We start from the raw sequence: 13,518 nt of genomic DNA, 5'->3' as shown, positions 1-13,518 counted from the left end.
CGCACATATTATTCAATACATTTTAGACTATACTCAACAATCAGCCAAGCAATAAGACAAACACTAAAACCAATATTACAGTTACATTAATACTGAACTCTTAAGTGATTTTCTGTGCAGTGCATAACTGAGACGCAAATAGTGTTTTTTTTTTTTAAGTAGTACAAATGTTTCTCAATTAATATGATGTGGCCCCCCACAGAATGTGTAACAATTAAACAAGTATTAGGCCTACAATTAAAACTAGTTTTTAAATGTTTTAAATGAAATCTGGCACGTCACGCTGCAGGATATAAAATTACTCAGTTATTCGATGAGAACTGACGGAGAAAAACTCAAAAACAGCTGAATTTTGCATCTGAAATGTCTTTTAGTTGAGATGATGCATAAAAACAAAGTGACACATGTGGTCACAAATATCGACTTACAATCACTTACGTTCAAGTTCTTTTCTTTTCTGGTTAATTCATAAATCCAGTAGAGTATATAAGGTATGTATAACTGGGACTGAACCACAGTCAGAGTCCAACAAGACTTTTATTTTGTTCTACAATAATGAAGAAAACTACAGGTACAGGGTCATACATTTGGCTGAATAGAAAAAAATACATATGTAGCTCATAGTAATTTGTTCAAAAGACTCTAATTTATTGATGGCTAACTGACCCATATCTTGCTAAGAGAATGAAAAGCTTATATATATATTTCTTATAATGTATGTAGTTTCAATAAGGAATAATTGTGCACATATATGCAGGTTGAAAAATGTTTAGGCTATAAGATCATTGTGAAGATTATTGAATGTATCTGTTAACGAATATTTCCTTTTGTCCTCTGACTGTCCTGAAGTTCTACAGGTTTGTATGGTGTTTGTGGTCTGCTCACTGCAGGCAGTGATTGGATCACCTGTTGGCTGTCCAGACCAAGATACTGCAGGAACGTCCTGTATCATCTCACTGGAGAAGCTCCTGGAAAGAGCCGTTCAACATGCAGAGCTTATTCACCACATCGCAGAGGAGTCCAAGTTTCTGTTTGTGAGTAACAGAGAAATGCACCTGAAGCTAAGCTTATTAAAGTTTCTTTTTGGATTTTGCAATGTACCATGGTTACAATCTCACTAAATACCTGATGATAATAGGTAAACAGTACAGAATGCCTCCTAAATATTTTCAGGACGAGATGCTCATTTCATTCGGCGTTGTGAATCTGCATATTTCCGAAGGGACCATGTGTTCTCCTAAAACGGTGTCGGTTCCTATGTCTAAAACTGAAATCCAACAGATTTCCGTGAGTTCATTTAATGGCACCTGATGAAATTCACTGTAACAGAGTAACTATCAGCTAGGAATACTGAGATAAAACTGTCTTTTTTTTTCAGGACAAATGGCTCCTTCACTCAGTCCTGATTCTGGTCCAGTTCTGGATTAATCCACTGGTAGATGTACAGGCATCTCTTATGAATTATGAGAACGCCCCAAGTGCCCTGGTTAACAGGAGCAAATTGATGTCTACCAAAATAACAAGTCTGGAGCAGGGTATACTGGTTCTTATTAGACAGGTGAATATGAATTGTTGAAACTTATGAGATCAAGCTCTTAATCGAACACTCTTTGTTCTTCATCAAGCTCCAGTATGTTTAGAAATCAGTCTTTCTTTATTTCTTTCTGCCAGATACTCGGTGAAGGTGGTTTGGTGTTGGAAGGTCCTGAAGCCACATCTGATCACTTTGTTTCTTCCGATACGCTTGAGTCTGTGAGAAGAGACTACAGTGTGATCTATTGCTTCAGGAAAGATGCGCACAAGATACAGACTTTCCTTAAACTGCTGAAATGCCGCCAGATTGATAAGGAGAATTGCTCCCTTTTCTAACTAAAAAAGAAATAAGCTTCTGCCATTTTATCTTTCGTTTCAGTGTTATTCTGCCAAAGCTGGCTTTGCTTTTGCACAAATATTGAATAAAAAATAAAAAAATGTTCGCATGTTCACTTGGAGATTGAGCCTAAGCCTGTTATTTTTGCTTTTAATGTCAGATATGGTTTACTGAAGGTTTGTCAAGTGTCATTTTCTAAATTAAAAATGCATATTTAGAGGAAATTTTAATCAAAATCACTCTTTGTATATGAAGAATGATGGTACCCGGAGTGTTCAAACTGTGTTTTTCTAATGTCTAGATGTGGTGAACAAAGTATAAACTTCATCTCGGAACTGATCATGGGAAATTACACTGAAATGCTTCACAAAATCCTCAAAGTCCACTTATGAGAACACTGAAGTTTGTTCCCAGTTATCACTCAAGAAGGCCAAAATCAAATGTCTATACAGTCTTACACACTCTTTAAATCGCAGAAAATACAAACTTCCCCACAGCAATCTGTATAGAGAGACCAGGGACCAGAGAGAAAAGGGGGAAATGTTTTAGTTGCCATTTGGTTGACAGACCATATGAGGGCACAAGAGAGTTGGAGTGTTGCTGCAATTCTGAGGTTCGTTGTTTTCCAGTTAGCCACTGCTATTGAGAGTATTTTCTCTAAATATAAATTGTAGCGACAAAATAAAAAGGTAATGCTAATAGGCAGATAGTGACTTGAAAATTGTTCTAACTCTATGTTAACCACTCAACATGCACATGACTGGAAACATCTAGGTTGAGCTATGCACCACAATAATTGGAGGACAACTTCAGTTTTAGTTCATGCCTGAGAATATGATTTAAAAAAAAAAAAACTATCTTTTATGTGATCATACAAAAATACAACTTCCCACAAAAAGGTAGCAATGGTTTCAAAGAATGGCACAGTCCTCTTATTCACTCCAGTTCATGTTTTCCATCACCATTATCTTAAACACCTCTAGCTTAAAAAGAATTTACAAACATTTTGTGTTAGCTTTTTTTTATTTATTTTTTATCAGACATAACTTAAACTACTGCTAGGTTCTCCGGTCAGATTTTCAGAATGCTGCAAGGCAGAAATATCACCCTCCTGAAAGCCCCAATTTCAAAGCAACTGCAAATTCATTGCCATTGCTGGGATAAAAGACTTCAACATTTAATTAAAGGAAGCTTTACTGTTTATGATGTTGAAATTACTTGTCTATTAGTGAATAAAACTGTGTGACATTCATGCAGAATCAAACCTTTCCAGACCCTTTAAAATGTTATGACCTTCTAAAAGCCGCTCAGTTCAGAGTGAATTAGTCTTTTATAGGTCAGTCCTTTTTAATCTGCACTGCAAAATGTTTACAAGGCAATTAGACAAATCAAATTAATTCTCACATCACATCTATACTCTCGAAGTTGTGTGAAATTGCTTGTAATGTTTATGACATGCAGGACTCTGGCTCTGAATTATTTTAATGCTTTAATAAATGTATAATATTATATTAATTATTTAGTAACATATGTTGGGGAAGCGGGAACTGGGTTCCACTTGCTCCTTTTATGCTTCAATCTAATCTAATTTGGCTTGTGCTCTAATCCTCCGTTGAACACTCAGCAGGCGTTACTTGTCAGTGTCTAGAATCAAAGAGCACTTAAAGACCTTCTTCTAATGGAGTTCCCCAAACTGTTCTCCAGCGATTCGGTTAGAAGTTAGATCTTTATGAAACAGAATGAAAAATATAGTAAGATTACACAGATATGCAAATACTGCCCCTACTCCAAAGCCTTCTGAGCTGCATTGATGTCTACAAAGGTAGCATACAGAAAAGGGTTCTCAAAGTGATGCTTTGGAAAGCTCTCTGGGGGTTTTAAAGAGTTTACACTGAAGTTATGGGTTAGTATGGGGGAAACAAAATTAAAAAAAAATATCCCATAGACTGGCTAAGAACATATAGTTCGGTTAAAATGTATTTGTGTTTTGTGCAGTTTAAAAAGGGGGAAATGCAGAACTTTTCTCCCAGTCAATTGAATAAAATTGTTTTAAAAGAAGACTGTTGTGATTTAAACCAATTATTGACAAGATATAAGATGCATGTGGAATCACACATCTGAAATCATGCATGTCTACAGGATCCGTCTTCATTTTCCCCCTAGCTAGAACCAACGGGTTACTATGGTAACTGGGGTTTGTTTTCACCCACAGGTGGGCGGAGCCTCTGTCAACTGTATTTATAGTCAGCAAGTTTGTGCATCATGCAAATGGTACTCCATAGTTTTCCATCATGTCAATGATGAAGAAATACATATTAACAGTCAGTAAGACCTTCTTTTTTTGTTTTGTTTTTTAGAAAAATGTAATATTTTTATAATATTTAATACTTAATATTTTTAAGCAAGGATGCATTAAACTGATCAAAAGTGACAATAAAAGACATTTATAAAATTACAAAAGATCCCATTTGAAATAAATGCTGTTCTTTTTAACTTTCTATTTATCAAAGTATCCTGATAAAACATGCATTACTGTTTGCACTAAAATACTGAACAGCACAACTGTTTTAACACTGATAATAATAAGAATTGTTTCATGAGCAGTAAATCAGCATACTAAAATCATTTCTGAAGGATCATGTCACACTAAACTATGATGTAATGGCTGGCGAAAATTCAACTTTTCAATTACAGGAATAAATCATATTTTTAAACATTGAAAAAGAAACAGCTATTTTAAAATGTAATAATATTTCATAATTTTTTTTCCTGCTTATCAAATAAATACAGCCTTGGAGAGCAACTTCTTTTAGAAAAATTACAAATTTTAATTTTATATATATATGTAAATCACTAAATTATCCTACTTCAACTTAGGGTTGTCTTCTTTTCAGTAGATATTACAACTTGATCGAAACAAGGCAACTTGTTTTCACAATTGCTACCTTTTGGAACAGGTTTTGTGTCAGAAGCACATACTGTATGATGCATTAAGTCTGTCTACACATGCAGCTCACTAGGGAACACAGCCAATGTGTCTGTCAGGGAACAGAACTATAGCGAGTCACCCCTCTTCCTCTCTCCACTTTTATGTTGCTTCTAACCATCACAGTACAGAATGCCACCACAGGATGTTTACTGCAGTCTCTGCTGAAGCAAACTGTTTAATCACCCTTCTCAGTTACAACAACAGAGTCTTGAAGCTCAATAACATCAAATCCCAGATTATCAATTCCTTCACGTACATGTTGGTGGAGAATGAGCTCCTTGTTATGTTCATTGTGGAAACAGCAAGCGCAGTGTGGGGTCACCGCAGGCTCCGTTTTGGAAAAGTTGGACAGGTCGACACGGTATTTCCCACCTTTGGTGCGAGAGATGACGGGCAGGAAGCTGTAACCCCACTTGATCTCCCAGGGAAGGTAGGAAGTTCGCACTTGGCAGGACAGGCTGGTGGATTCAGCCATCCCATCAAGGAAGACCACCAACTCAAAGTCCTGCTGCTGAAGAGTGTCTGCAGCCATTTCGGAAAACGGACTGGATTTGTCGATCACGTGGTACAGGGTAAGTGGGCAAACGAAGAACAGGTTGTCCTTCCCAGCATCCACCAAAAAGTCAATATTCACCTGATCCAGTATGATGGTCTCCCCCTCTGGAGTGATGGTGGTCCGGAGAAGCTTTCCATAAATATGGCTGCCAATAAGAAGAGTTTTTCGTAGGTTGGCCACCCGTATCTGGAGGCACAGATTCCCCTTCCAAAGACAAATGACCGCTGTTTCGCTGAAGGTTACAGTTTTTGCTCTTCTCTTGGGGAGAGAGATCTTTGCTAAAATGAGTCCACACATAAAGCAGTTTATGATGGCACCCATGAGGGACTGGATGATCAACAGGGCGACTGTGCCCGGACAGTGACCCGTGAGAGCCCGCCCGCCATAGCCAATAGTCGTCTGGGTTTCTAAAGAGTACAAGAAGGCGGTCGTGAGACTGTTAATGTTCTCTAAACATTTCAACTTCTGGGATTCAGACGAGTTCTGTAGAATTTCTAAGTCTCCGTTATTTTTTGCAAGCGAATACCAGAGCAAACCAAAAATGAACCAGCTTCCCGTGAAGGCGGCGGCAAATAAAACAAATACAAAACACCAGTGGATCTCAACAAATGTAGTCCAGAAGTCCATAAGGAAAGCAAAATGGTTGTGATATTCAGTAGTCCCAAATTTAATGTTGCAGTGGCCGTCCTTGGTAACAAAACGAGTTCTCCTAATTTTCCGCTCCACAAGGTGATTGTGAATCTGTTTCCGTATGAACTGGAACATCTTTCAGCTAGTAGAAAAACAGAAATACATCCATCAGTTGCACAACACTATAAATACTTTTAATGAATAATGAAAAATATACACATATATATATATATACACACACATCACATACATCTATACATCCATACATCACATAGGTACGTGTATGTATATATATATATATGTCTTATTTTATATATACATATTTACATATACACAAACACACATGCATAGTTTAAACAATTTATAGTCTCTAGCAACTGATATATTACAAATAATAAAACAGACGGTTAATAATATTATTAAGTTTACATACATATATATTTTAGATACATATTTAGATACTAATATATAAACAATCATTTTTATTAGTTAACTAAGTTTAAACTAATTTAAACTATTTATAGTGCCTTCTAAGTGATGCATACAAACATTTAAGAAACAATAAAAATGTTAAGGTAAAAACATTTTTAAAAATGGTCTTCTCTTAATAATTCATAATACAACAATAATAATTTGATGCCTTACAAATTAGAAGTAAAGCTCAGAAAATTAATTTTTCTTCTGTAAGAAAAGCACATTAAAATGTATAAGTTGCTTACAAACCCAAACCTCTGTAGGCAATAAAAGATAAATACTGCATTTACTGCAGCTCATAATCCACTCAAACACAACAAACCACACCAGTAAAGCACCGATTGCTTTCTTTGTCAGCCATAAATGTGAAAGTATTTGCCTCATACCTGCAAACTGAAAAGGTCCCAGCAAACAAAGTGCTTTTTGAAGTTCAGGCCATGAAGTTCTCTTTCTGAGCATAGAACCATCGGGGTGCTGCTAAAATCCTCAATGAAATGTCCTAATCCCAGGCACATGCCACAGTTTACACACCATAAAGCAAAGACAGCTTAGAAAATGGTTCCAAAACTAACCTCACATCAGACGTAGTGTTCGTTCACCAATCAACTAATGCAAACCACATGAAAGCTAATTAAAGAGACACCATTATAGCATACAGGATGGGTTTGCATTGGGGGGTCAGTGTTCTAGTTATCCAAATTCCTCTTCAGCAATCAAAGAACCCCATCTGAAAGGAGGAACTTCAGCTGTGGAGCTCCTCGCTGCTTGTACCCATGGGAACGCAAAGGCTTTGCAAAGAACAACACAAAGAAAGAGTTGAATCACATTTCCCGTTGAGCTGATCCTTGCCCCCACCTCTTAAGGTTACATCTTTATGCTTTTGTCAAGTAAATCATAGGATTTGAAAGTTTCAGACTTTAGTTCAAGTTCAAAATGTAAACAAAAGCCACACTGCAGGGAAATTCACAGAAGAAAGCTGAAAAAATGGAAAACACACAGGATGTCCTTTGCCTACTTAGCGTTAATCTGAACAAATTGAATAAAACTCAAGATAACTAAACCAAATTTAATTACAATCAAAAATTAACAGGCACATAATTCAAAATACCAATGTCAAACACACAGAGCCACTCAGGTAGAGACGCTACACAAATAACATTTATCACACGTAGCCACATTAACTTCCTCTGTAACACTGCAGTAAGATAAACCTCAGATTGGCAAATGGTGTCAAACCACACTCATATCACGTAAATCATTTCAGAGAAAGAAACAATGAAGGGTTATATTTAAACCCTGTAGCTCATAGCACAGGCAACACCAGTGTCATGGGTTTGATTCCAACATGAGCTTTTTGAATATATCCAAATGTTGAAGACCAAAATGGAAAACTAATTTCAAACTGAAATCTGAAAAATGTCAGATTTCTTGGCATTCAATGCGTAAACATCACACAGATTTCAGATTTCCAATGCATCCATTTCATTCACGCTAAAAAAAGATATGTAATATACTTTAAAATTGTATAATATATCTTAAATATCAAATATTAAAAATATTAATATATTTAATAAAACACAAAATGTAACAAAATCCAAAAAACAACTTTTCACTAATAACTTTAAACTTTCAGACACAGTAAAAATTAGTTTTAAACTTCTCTATGAATTAAAAATGGCATGTGAAAACATCTAGCTACTGAAAACCTGCTAAAAAAAATTGACCAGACCACATGAAAAGTTCCCACCTTGGTAACAGTCAAGCTCCATCACATCAACATAATGAATAAATATACCATTCATTCTCTTTACACTCCCATTACATTATGTTCCCATTTAATGTGCTCAGTAAGTACATAATATAAAAATCAAAAATTAGAAAACGCATTGTTCTGGAGAGCAGAGCACAGTGATATATGGAGATGGAGTGGCTCTATTTGAGAGCAGCGCTTGTGTGGCATAATGATGTTATTGTTCTGGAGAGCCTCCGTAAGGCCATTTAAAACTCTCTTAAGGACTTTTACATTCTTCTCTGGAATTTTCTGTCTAAATATTCAATCCTGCTGCCAAACATATCACAGCAGATAAGTAATAAGACCCAGTAATTACTTAGAATTAATGAACATGTAACAAGGAATTCAAGCCACGTGAAAGGGAGCACATGAGTGATTTAATTATAGTGACAACACTGAAATTAGCAGTGACCAGATGCAACAAAACCCTTAAGGAAAGAAAGCATTTAGTTATAATTGTACCAGTAGCATTGCTAAAGGCCTTCTCAAAGGGATTTATGGCAACTGGCTTCAAGTGCATTAGAGGAAAAACACAGAGATGACAGAGTCTCTTAACTTTTTAAATCATCTCAATCAAGTTAGTCGATCTGAATGTGAAGCTTAAAAGATATAGTTAACCCAAAACTAAAAATGTACTCACCCTCAGGCCATCAAAGATATGAAGCAAAAAGCTGTATGTTTAAAAGAAACAAATCCATCAAGGCATTTTAACTTTAAACTGTTGCTTCTGGGCAAAATATGACTCCATTATCCATAATAACACTTCCTCAAGTGAAAAAGACCATCCCTTGTTCTATATTTGTTTAGAACCATTTTCTCTTGTAAACGGTGTTTGATCCGTGAATATTTCTCTCCTGAATTCAGACAAGAAAACTTTTTCCACTATTGAAAAAGCCATAGGATAGAGGACTCGTATTTTAGCCAGAAGCAACGTCTTCTGTGGAACACAAAAAAAAATAAACAGAGCTTCAAATCTAATGGCAACTGAGGTCCAAATAGACCAAAAACACAGTCCATTCAATTTCAGTGCTATATTCAAAGTCATCTAAATTGGCACAATAGATTTTTGTAAGAAAAATAATAGCACTATAGCTCATGACAATTTTCATTTTCATGTATGCAAGAGTATTGCTTGAGCTGATATCCCAACAGAAATAATTCTATCGTGTTTAGAGATTTCCTGTGAATAGAGGGCATTGTAAGACTGTGGTTGTATAATGTAAAGCAGTGAAATCTTCTTTAAGAACTCTGTTGAACCACATAAACAAACTCTGAACAGTCTTTTTCTTCAGGGGGTTTTGGGCTTTTTCTGTCTCTCTAGCCCTAGATTTACAATGAGCTCTCAACCAAAGAACTACGTTTGTTAAGAAAATTCTATACACTTCTGGAAACCAAAAACAGTATCAGTTGTGTCTTGGACTAATATTGAACCACTAGGTTTTGTTCGTTTCTTCAGAAGAATTAAAAACAGTGCAGGAGCTTCATTGCAGCCTGCTGCTCTGTCAGTCACAGCCAAATCTCTTCAAAGGATCTCGAAAACCTCAAAGAATAAGGCCTGGGGCCCCACTGGCTCCAATTCTGCTTTAAAATTAATTACCATGTCGCACCACAGACAGGTGCACAGCCGGGGTTTTGGGGGATGAATTTGGGTTGTGTCCACATGATCAACCACAGCATGAAGAACAGACATTACACAACCAAACAATTAAAAAACAATCAGGACTTTAATAAAAATTCAGTTGATGACAAAATCAAACCGGTTTTGGACAAGGGTCAAATCAAGACCTTATTACATTGAGTGTATACTGTAATAATAAATATTTTCAAAACTGATTAGCAGTGTACAGGTAATTAACATTTATAAAGTAAAAAAAAAAAAGGTTCCAGAAAAATCAGGTCTCTAGAGTTTCCCAGCCTCTTTGAACTTGAGGAGCAAACCATCATCGGCCCGCAGCGGGAACGCCAGGCTGCGGTTGCGATAGTAACCGGAATCTGCCTGCAAGTTCTGAATGACATCGGAAAGCAAGTGGGCTCTTTCCACTCTATAACCTGGAGCGTCGTACTCCAGAGAGGTGAAATAGACATGGAGGTGATAGTATGATGGCTGATAGTGGAGATACATGCGCAGTTTCCTGGGAGGGACGCCGTACTGCCGGTGAATGGCGTCCTGTGGATATAGACAAGACTCGAATTTGATGTATGCAGCCACACTACAGCACTTGGAAAAACCCTGTGTTGTGATTTTCATAGCGTTTATGTGTTGAGATTTTAGTTAAGATTGCAAAATGTTGCAGGCTGGAATCGAACCGTGTTTTCCACAGGATCACCACAGCTCAATATATCTAGAGCACATGTGGTAACCACAGCACCACGTGCTTTTAAAAAGCAAGCAGACAATGGACAAGCAGACAAAGAGTGGTTGAGGTTCAGATCAACAGTGACATCTAGTGGACAACAGAACCACAACTCTACTTCATTGTTCATTGTGAAGACACTAAAGAAACAATTCTCACTCAGAAACTGCTAGTAACAATTAACAATTAATTTCAAAGTAATGGCATATAAACATTGCATCACATTTGAAGCAGAAAGACTGAAATAGTATTTTCTTGTAAAATGCACTGCATTAATCTTTGTTTTAAATGACAACTTTGAAAAATCATTTGGATTTCCATCTGATCCATAACTCACCTCTCCTTTACTGCGAATGTTTGTGAGTAACCGCAGGTGATCTGATGCAAGATCCCTTAAACTTCTGACATCCCTCCGGTGGACGATAGCAATCAAATACAAGTCTTGTAGCTGGAGAGGAAAGGAAACATTCATTGTTTTCACTGGCCTTTTATTCAGCCTTAAATATTATGACACGGATTCACCTCAGATTTACCTGCTTTTGATCCCACTTGAAATCGGGCAACAAAACAAAACCAGTATCGGGGTCTGGATCCTCAAAAACAATCCGATCAGCCTCTGCTTTCTTCTCCAATATGTTATGCACCCACTGAAACCAAAATGAAAGATGGGCAGTTCAGTTATGTACTTCATGTGAGAAGGGTACACATGGGACAGGAAAAATATTGACGTGAAGGGTCAGAGGTCAGTGAAGCCTCACCTGCACACTGAAGCTCTGGCTGCTGATGTATGGTAGGGTGAGGTTACGATAATCCTCTCCTGATTCTTCACCCAGAAAAACCTCCTGATGCAAATACTTCTTAACATGCTTCTCTGTCGCAGGGCACACCACTGTCGTTTTTATTTCTGTTATGAACAGTTTCATGGTCTTAATCTTCAAATGTATGTTTGATTTCATGCATGATGTTGTAGATTTTGTATGTTGCATCTGATGGTGTTGAACAAGCTTTGGGATTCAATAACTAAATAGTAAACTTTTCTTGGAGAAACTTGCCGTAATGACAGCAGCACTGGGGACAGTTATTCTTTATTACAAAAAAGAGAAATTGTTCATAAATACAAAATTTATTGAATATGTGATTTCAATTCATTGGAAAAAGTGACAAATATATTTTTGCAATTACAGCACTTTTAAAAAAAATATATAGGAGAGGTTTCTGGCAAATGAAAAATCTCACTCTTCAAAAATGATAAATTGTATTTAACAAAATAGAACCTTTAAAGTAAAAAAAAACACACACAGATAGCAATATATTATATATATATATATAAAATTGGAAATTTAAATCAAATAATATTTCAGAGAAACGTTTATTTTTATTTACTTTATTTGTATTACTACAGCTGTATAGTAATGTATATTAGGCAGCACTGATAATACTGAAGATGTTTATTGAGCAGCAAAACTGGAGTCAACTGAAGACTGGAGTAATGATGCTGAAAATTCAGCTTTGCATCTCAGGAATAAATAATACTTTGAAATACAAAACAGCTGTTTTAAACTGTAGTAATATTTCACAATATTATTTTTTTTTAATTTTTTTTTATTTTTAACCAAATAAAAGCCTTGGTGAGCTTAAGAGACATTTCAAAAACATTTAAGAAATCGTATCAACCTCAAACTTTTAATAGTGTATATATAACAAATTGTACAGTGATGGTATCGAAAGGTAATACCATGCAATATCAGCATGCTAAATGCTTACCATATTAAACCATATAATGCATGGAAGTACAAACATGTTGCTCCTACCGTTCAGGTGTGCAGGTGCCTGCAGCTGGTATGTGCTGTACACATCATTCTTCATCTCCAGCTTGAGTTGACTGCTCTTCAGTAACTCAGACAGTGTGTCCTGTCTGATGGGTGTTTTCTCCAGGATCACAACAGCATCCTGATCCTTCACCTGTGAAACAGAACAGAACTCAGCGACTCCAGGTTACTGTAACATTTATTTCAATACTGACTAATATTATATATTTTTTCACGTACTAGTAGGTAATCTTACTAGAATTCACGTTAGTACTAGTAAAATTGATTACACTTTACAATAAGATTGTGTTTTGTAATTTTTGTTAACTTCATTAATTAACATGGACTTACAATTAAATATTTTTCTAAAAGATTTGTTAAATGTTAGATAATTTCAACATTTATGAATACATTCTTAAAATCAAAAGTTGTATATTTTAATATTATGTAATGTTCCAGAGCTAACATGAACTAACAAGTAAACTACTGCTCTCTCTTGCGCACGCACCTTCCCTTCCCATGAATGAAGATGTTCTTCTCCCGCGCACAATCGCGCAGAATTCCGGTGATTTCGAAGTCCGAGACCAATCATCCTCCGCATCAGTTTTCAGTCTTTTAGCAGCTCTCTCGTACTTACTTTCCGCCATGATTCCGCCCGCTGAACAACAACCAATCAGAATTCACCAAGCAAAACACGCGGGGGGAAACCATAGACCAGTGGTTCCCAACCTTTTTCAACTCGCGGCCCACACAATCAAACGGCCCACTGCAAAAAAAGAAAATAATTAACCGACCCCGCTATTGTTGAGTTAATAACTTAGTACTCAGAAGCTAGATTGTTAACTGTATTTATTGAATGAACTAGGGCTGTGGGATATGGACAAAAAAAAGAAAAAAGAAAACCTATCGCGATCTTTTTGATCAATTCTGCGATTTCAATTTTAATCACGATTGTGACACACACAAATATGCTTTACAGTCATAAATGCATTCAGGATGAATTTGAAACATATTTCCAAAAGAAAACCAATTAGAGCTTTATCAA

The 13,518-nt window shown here is 36.3% G+C and overlaps 3 protein-coding genes across 3 annotated transcripts; 1 reads left to right on the top strand and 2 right to left on the bottom strand.

Moving 5' to 3' along the window:
• The first annotated feature begins 728 nt into the window (after positions 1-728).
• LOC132132466 (somatolactin) lies at positions 729-1,984 on the top strand. Its single transcript, XM_059544843.1, has 4 exons — positions 729-1,034; positions 1,174-1,287; positions 1,379-1,558; positions 1,672-1,984. Exons 1-4 carry the CDS (start codon positions 864-866, stop codon positions 1,867-1,869), a joined length of 663 nt encoding a protein of 220 aa, XP_059400826.1. The 5' UTR covers positions 729-863; the 3' UTR covers positions 1,870-1,984.
• A 3,020-nt stretch (positions 1,985-5,004) lies between these two features.
• Positions 5,005-8,202, bottom strand: LOC132132806 (ATP-sensitive inward rectifier potassium channel 1-like). The gene is made up of 2 exons (XM_059545336.1): positions 6,906-8,202; positions 5,005-6,187 (listed from the first exon to the last, which is right to left on the bottom strand). The coding sequence occupies exon 2, from the start codon at positions 6,178-6,180 to the stop codon at positions 5,035-5,037; it is 1,146 nt and encodes a 381-aa protein (XP_059401319.1). The 5' UTR covers positions 6,181-6,187; positions 6,906-8,202; the 3' UTR covers positions 5,005-5,034.
• Positions 8,203-10,016: 1,814 nt separating this feature from the next.
• LOC132132703 (m7GpppX diphosphatase-like) lies at positions 10,017-13,053 on the bottom strand. The gene is made up of 6 exons (XM_059545185.1): positions 12,989-13,053; positions 12,477-12,629; positions 11,424-11,488; positions 11,199-11,312; positions 11,003-11,113; positions 10,017-10,478 (listed from the first exon to the last, which is right to left on the bottom strand). The coding sequence occupies exons 2-6, from the start codon at positions 12,529-12,531 to the stop codon at positions 10,212-10,214; spliced, it is 612 nt and encodes a 203-aa protein (XP_059401168.1). The 5' UTR covers positions 12,532-12,629; positions 12,989-13,053; the 3' UTR covers positions 10,017-10,211.
• Positions 13,054-13,518: the final 465 nt, after the last annotated feature.

This window comes from Carassius carassius, chromosome 49, assembly GCF_963082965.1.
Source record: "Carassius carassius chromosome 49, fCarCar2.1, whole genome shotgun sequence".
Classification (NCBI taxonomy): Eukaryota; Metazoa; Chordata; class Actinopteri; order Cypriniformes; family Cyprinidae; genus Carassius; species Carassius carassius.
The sequence above is the reverse complement of the archived record's forward strand: the minus strand, read 5'-3'. Positions and strand labels throughout refer to the sequence as shown.

What these genes read in the sequence shown, in the direction of transcription:
- LOC132132466 (XM_059544843.1), top strand. Translation starts at nt 864, where the DNA reads ATGGTGTTTGTGGTCTGCTCACTGCAGGCAGTGATTGGATCACCTGTT. An exon ending in CTGAAATCCAACAGATTTCC is followed by an intron (nt 1,288 to 1,378) that starts GTGAGTTCATTT and finishes TTTTTTTTTCAG; the next exon opens with GACAAATGGCTCCTTCACTC. An exon ending in TACTGGTTCTTATTAGACAG is followed by an intron (nt 1,559 to 1,671) that starts GTGAATATGAAT and finishes TCTTTCTGCCAG; the next exon opens with ATACTCGGTGAAGGTGGTTT.
- LOC132132806 (XM_059545336.1), bottom strand. Translation starts at nt 6,180, where the DNA reads ATGTTCCAGTTCATACGGAAACAGATTCACAATCACCTTGTGGAGCGG.
- LOC132132703 (XM_059545185.1), bottom strand. Translation starts at nt 12,531, where the DNA reads ATGAAGAATGATGTGTACAGCACATACCAGCTGCAGGCACCTGCACAC. An exon ending in GGCACCTGCACACCTGAACG is followed by an intron (nt 11,489 to 12,476) that starts GTAGGAGCAACA and finishes TTCTGGGTGAAG; the next exon opens with AATCAGGAGAGGATTATCGT. An exon ending in GCCAGAGCTTCAGTGTGCAG is followed by an intron (nt 11,313 to 11,423) that starts GTGAGGCTTCAC and finishes TTTTGGTTTCAG; the next exon opens with TGGGTGCATAACATATTGGA.